This window comes from Gossypium hirsutum, chromosome A12 (genome assembly GCF_007990345.1).
Source record: "Gossypium hirsutum isolate 1008001.06 chromosome A12, Gossypium_hirsutum_v2.1, whole genome shotgun sequence".
Classification (NCBI taxonomy): domain Eukaryota; kingdom Viridiplantae; phylum Streptophyta; class Magnoliopsida; order Malvales; family Malvaceae; genus Gossypium; species Gossypium hirsutum.
The window spans coordinates 51,949,700-51,956,082 of record NC_053435.1 but is presented as its reverse complement, the minus strand read 5'-3'; the positions used below and the strand labels follow the sequence as shown (position 1 = coordinate 51,956,082).

At 30.0% G+C, this 6,383-nt stretch overlaps 1 protein-coding gene across 1 annotated transcript; it reads right to left on the bottom strand.

Annotated features, from left to right (window-relative positions):
* Window positions 1-4,230: 4,230 nt before the first annotated feature.
* LOC107934293 (homeobox-leucine zipper protein HAT22-like) lies at window positions 4,231-5,286 on the bottom strand. Its single transcript, NM_001327376.1, is given in 3 exon segments — window positions 4,231-4,513; window positions 4,629-4,708; window positions 4,804-5,286. Coding segments are annotated over 3 exon segments (846 nt in total).
* Between the last annotated feature and the right edge of the window lie 1,097 nt (window positions 5,287-6,383).

Here is a 6,383-nt window from a genome sequence, read left to right as displayed (position 1 = left end):
CGCGTAAGGCAAAATCTTTAATCATGTAAAAGAAGAGATTATTGATTAATTATTATTACTTGTTATTATACTAATAAAATAAATAAGAATCTTTTGTATTCATTTAAAGGAGATATGTCGGTTTTCCCCCACTCAAGAACTTGGCTCTTTCCCCCACTTGTTTTTTGTTGCCCAAGGCAAGAAACTAGGCTTAGAAAGAGCCAAAAGGAGTAGGAATAACAAAGTAAATAATCCTTTGGCAAACGTCCAATGAATAATTATTTTTAATGTTTGAAGTTCAAAATGAGGGTTGAAGAGTTCATATAATGATGATGGCGATGGTAAAATATTGGGTGAAGAAACTGATGGTGATGATGATAATGAGGAGAATAAGGAAGGCTAGAGTAGAGTAATTTCCCGGAAAGTCACCCAATTTTCCAGGGAAATGTTCTCCTTATTTATTGGTCCATACCCTAATTTCATGCCGATAATAAAAAATATATAATTATAAAAATAAATCAATTTTGGTAATATTAGTAAAGGTTAAGATTTTGGAATATTAATATCACAGTTGGACTCTTACTATTCATAAATCATGTGTGAATTGTCTTTAATTTTATTCTGATTTAAATTACATTATGTATAGATTTTTCTAGAACTATTTAGGTTTAGCTCTAGATTTATTCTGATTTATGCTTTGTAGTATTTGGTCTAATTATAGTAAATATAGAATATATTCTTTGTGATTATAATTATAGTTGTAACCTCAAAAAATATATATAACTAAAAACATAAAATCAATTTATCTAATACTCAATTGAAAAACAAAATTATGTTCTTAAATACTATGGAACTTTACTTAATATTTTCAGATTAATTTTACTTTTGATTTAATCTTTTTCTGAATAAATTTAAATATTTATTCTCTGTATACGTCCAAAGAATTCCTATTACTGCTTTAGTATTCGTCACTCATGCTACTTTATGTACCAATTTCGATAGTGTGCCTATGGCTATAAGGAATGCATGAATTAGTTGCAAAGTTGGAAGGAAGGAGGCCCAATGACTCCAAGGCCATCCACTTGAACAAGTTGATGAAACCTAAGATAGGTTCCATTGTTGAAAAGTGGAATACATAGCTTTTGGGATGAGATTTGTTAGAGAATTGAGGGGAAGCTGAAAGAGAAAGCTGTGGGAGAGGAAAGTGATCTCTTTTGCCACTTTGGGTCCATTTATTTGAGGGTCGTCTGTCTCAACTCCATGTGGAGAATCTCTATAATAGGGTTCTGAGGAAACTAAAAGAACCTTCTTTTCTTTTCTTTTGAAATAAATGAAAGAAAGCTTAAAACTATTTAGATAGTTTTTTTTTTCTTTTGAGAATAAAACTATTTAGATAGTTAGTCTATCATATTCAATGGTGCAATATTCCCTTCATAATTAAATTTATCCAGGTCAAAATTTTCTTTAATTTTATTTTTTTAGGCATAATTATTTATTTAACCTTTCAATTTTATAAAAAAAATTATTTTAGTTTTTTATTTAAAAGTACTTCTCAAAAGCACTTTTCAAAAGCCAGTTCTTCATTGCTTTTGAAAAGTGCTTTTGAGAAGTACTTGTGAGAAGTACTTTTGAGAAGTGCTTTGGAAAAATTTAAGTGTTTGATATTGCTGTTAAAAAGTGCTTTTGAAAAGTAAAATGTCCATTTTAGACATGATATTATAAAGTAACAAATATGTATTTAAATAATGTTCAAATTAGTTAATATTATGATATTTTAGTAAAAATATAAAAAATAATTTATTATAACTTATTGTTAATATTTTAATATATAATATTAATTTTAAATATTTCTAAGTAATTAATATTAATTATTTATTAAATTTAATTAGAATATATAAACTATATTTAAATATTTAAATATAATAATTAAATATTTGTAATTAGATATTGACACAATTGTATTATTTTAAAAAATATTTTTTATTTTTAATTAATGCTTTTAACACATTTATAAAACTCATATTAAATAACCAAGAAAGAGAACACAAAATAATAGCATCAAACACATTTTAAGTCAAAAAATAAGGTTAAAAAGGTAAAATAACAGCCAAAAGTGCTTTTTGGCTGAAAAAGTTAAAATTTACTGCTTTTTCATATCTAAAAAAGCTCATCCCAAAAGTTAAAAAAGTTGCTCCAATGATATGTGTTCTTCATTACTTTTAAGAGAAAAGCACTTTTTTTAGAAAAAGTTCATCCCAAAAGCAATGGAAAACACACCCTTAAATTTGCATTTCATGTCACATCATTACAAAATAAACAGAAATAATAATATTTTTTAAATTTGCTAACATTGCATACACATGAATTATCACATGGATGACACATCAACATTTAATTAATTTCTAAAAATTAAAAAATTTATAAAAATATTTTTTAAATTATAAATCATTAAAATTATATAGAAACTTTAATACTTTTAAATTTTAAAAAGTTAATTAAATGTTGACGTGCTATTTGTGTAACAATCCACTTATATACTATATCAACAAAGTTAAAAATGTTAACTTTTCTATCTATTTTAAAGTGATTTTACAAAAACTATAAATTTAAGAGTTAAAAAAGGAGAAAAATTAAGTAAAGAGTTAAAATGACTATTTTTATAAAATCAGAGGGTCAAAAAATTATTATATTTTTATTTTATTATTAATAAAAATATTTTTTTATCATTAATATAATTGACAACTTTAAATTTTTTTGTCAAAATATTTTTTAAATTCATTTTATCTTTAAATAATATATTTTTTAAAAAATTTGTAACTACTGTTTTAATAATATTATTTTGAAAGAATGAATTTAAATTCCCTCAAAATATAAAAAAACTTTGTCGGTAATTTTATTTGTTTTTATTAACATCAAATTTAAAAAATTAATTGAATTAAATATTTTTTACAACAGTATAGAGATAATATAGAGATTGAAAGGGGGTGAGCAGCCATTGGGACACCACGTGAGATATGACCCACCGGTTCCCTTAAAGAGAGTGCATCTCACGAGACCATGGCTAGGCTTAAGGCTATTTCTCCACTTTTCCCTTAACAGCCACCCCCCCCCACCCCCCTTTTTATAAAATTGTTTTTGGTTCAAGTGAACCATCCATTGCTTTCTTTGTCTAGACGCCTTCCACCGCCACCCCATTTATTTTATTTTTCCTCTCTCTTTCTCTCATGTAAGACAAAGGCAAAGACACGTGAGCTAACCTCCTTCATCCCCACACCCTTTTCCTCTCTCACTTAATCATAAGCTTCAACTGATTTTATCATCATATCCCCCATTTTTTTCTTCAATTGAGACAACAAAAAAGGTTGACACTATTCCACCATCAAACTTGGATCACCCTTTGCCACTAGAATTAGATTCTCAATATATTCCAACAAAGGATAAGATTGTTAGATATTTATTTCTTGATTCAACATTATTTAATCAACATCTTTATTATTACAAACACACTTCAATTTAAAGATTAAAGAGAAATTGTTTAATTGATTTTAATTTTTTTACAAATAATGTTTTATTTTAAATAAGTATAAATATTAAATACTAGTTTTTATAAATAATTATACCAATCAAGTGAAATCGAAATGAGAAAAAAGAAAAGAAAAGAAGACTGAACCAATTCCCTGACAAGTGTGTAAGAAGAAGTTTCGGGGCGAGCGCATATGTAAAATACATGGTTGATTTTCAACTAACATGTCCACCAAGATTTTCCAACTTTTTCATTTGAAAAAAAAAAGCTTGAAAAGAAAGTCAATGTGAACACCGTTATTTTTTTAAATATATTTTTTAATCAGACCTTTGGAGCAAAATATCATGGGGAAAGATTTTCTACAGTCAATTTAAAAAAAAAAAAACAAATGATGTTCCATCCATATCCATATAATCAAATCTAACAATAAAAATTTGAAAGGGAAATTGATGAAAAACAAGAAATCTATCATTAAACATGAAACAAAAGAATCAAAATAATAAATATACCAAGAGTAATCCCTTCATAGATACTATATTTTTCTAATGATCATTTACAAACATATATCTTTAGAAAGATGAGAAGATTGATCAGTAATTATACTATTGTTTTTTTCTACAAATTAATTAATTACCTTCATTTTAATTCACTACAAGCCCTTTAACCAAAAAATGGGTTGTGGGGAGTCTTTCCTTTTCTTTTTCTATACTAAGGTCTAACGAACTTAATCAACACGCTGCAGAAGGATTGGAGTAGGGATTATAGAAATGAGGCTTTGAAGCCACTGAGAATGGGCTCTTTGAATTGCCATCGGCAACGCCGCCAATTCTTTCGCAAGATGGGCACATGGTGAGAGTGGCCGCCGGCATGTGCATGTAAAAAGGTTGAGCCGCCAGTTTCAGTGCCTTGAGTTCTTGTAGTTCCTTTTGCAGTCTCCTGTTCTCATCTGTCAGTGTCTCACAACACTTCTTCAAGAACTCACAATCCACCTCAGTTTGCTTAAGCTTTGTCCTGCAGAGGGAAAGAAAAAACCAAAGATTATTATTATTTTTTAAAATTTTCTTGTTTGATGAAATTAATTAAGAAGTGACATGCAAAAGCTTTCTGGGTTATATGATCAATTTACCTTGCTCTCCTGTTCTGGAACCATACTTCAACTTGTCTTGGTGTCAGGTTTAATTGCTTTGCTAAAGCTTGCTTTTGCTTCTGTTTTAGCATAAAATATAACCAAAGCTTAAATCAAGCCGATAGTGATTGATATACATAGATGGAGGATTTAGGAAAAAGGTGAGAGAGGTTACAGGATTGAGAGTGCTATGCTGTTTGAAGCTTTCCTCGAGAAGAGCAGATTGTTCTTTGGTGAGCCTGAGTTTCTTCCTTGCATTAACACCGTCTTCGTCTTCATCACTAACTCTAGACGAATTCTTCTCTACCTCTAATTCCTCGCTGCTAACCTCTCTTTCTCTCTTGACTCTACCACTAGAAAACGAAGAAACAGCACTATGAGGAGAAGCTTGACGATGATATAAATCACCGGCGCCAGGTTCCTCATGGTGATGAAGATAACCACTTTTATTGACATCCGACTTCTTGGTAACTTGGTAACCCTGATCACCAAATAGACCCAGGGTCAACGACGGTTCAAAAGTTGTTGGAGGTGCCACCGTCGTGGCTGGTTGTTCAAACTTAAGACATGATGGCTTCTTGGATGGAGTTTCCAGGGCAGATGAGAATCCCAACCCCAGAACAAGGCCTGTATTACATGCATCATCATCAAGACCCATTAAGCTTATCAAAACCAGTGGAATTAGGTAGGCTTTCCTTTATTATGAAATGTGAGAGAACGAAGGGGAAAAATGGAGGAGAGGGGGTGGTTTGAGAGGAAATGAGGGTGCAAAAGGGGGTCTTAAGAAGGGAAGTTGGGTGGGTGGGTGGGTGGCTATGATTATTAGTCCAAGGAATGAATAATAATAATAATAATGAAAGCTCCTTTTTCTCTTTCTTCTTCCGTTCTCTCTATACAAAGGTTGACCATTGGAAACCCCTCCCCCCACTACATTCATCACATTATCTTAGGAAACAAACAATGCTATGGAAATATACGCACAATCCACATGGCTGCTGTTAATACATCAAGGGAATGATTCGTCAGCACTTGGTCACTCCACTCATTAACATACCAAATTTAAACTACTAATTACAACGCCCACTTTTTTCTTTTATGCATATCGTTTTTTTACTTTTCATGTTTCAATTATCTACCCTAATTTTTACTTTCTTTTTAACTTTTGTCTCAAAAACTCATTTCTGCGTTTTCATATAAATATTTTTTAAATTTTTTTATTTCTCTAAATTGCTTTTTATATATACGTACAGAAACTTATTCCAAACATACTTGATGCTCTACTTCACTTTCCTATTTTTAATTCGGAAATGTTATTGAATACCATTAAGCAATGATTAAAGTGGTATTAAAAAAACCATATATTAGAGAATATGATTTTTCTTGTATTTTATGTCATAATTTTTTTTGTTCCCTCTTTCCCGGACAATACCCCAATAATTAATATATACGGCCTATGTTACTGCAGCCGTTTAAAGATTACCTTAGGCCATAAATTTCCTTCATGTACAGTAGTGTTAAATTGGATCATTATTAAAGCCTGTCTTAATTAATTTGAAATTATTGATGGGGGACATATTTGGATACGAACAAGTTCCCTTTACATCAGACCACATGAACTGTCTCCCACTCCATGCCTAGTTTAACTGGTCAGAGATGGGTACCATGTCACCTTGCTTACCAAATATTTCACTTCATATCCATTTCCATTTCTTTTTGGCTTTTTTATTTAAAGAAGCTGGTGGGCTGTTTTAATTT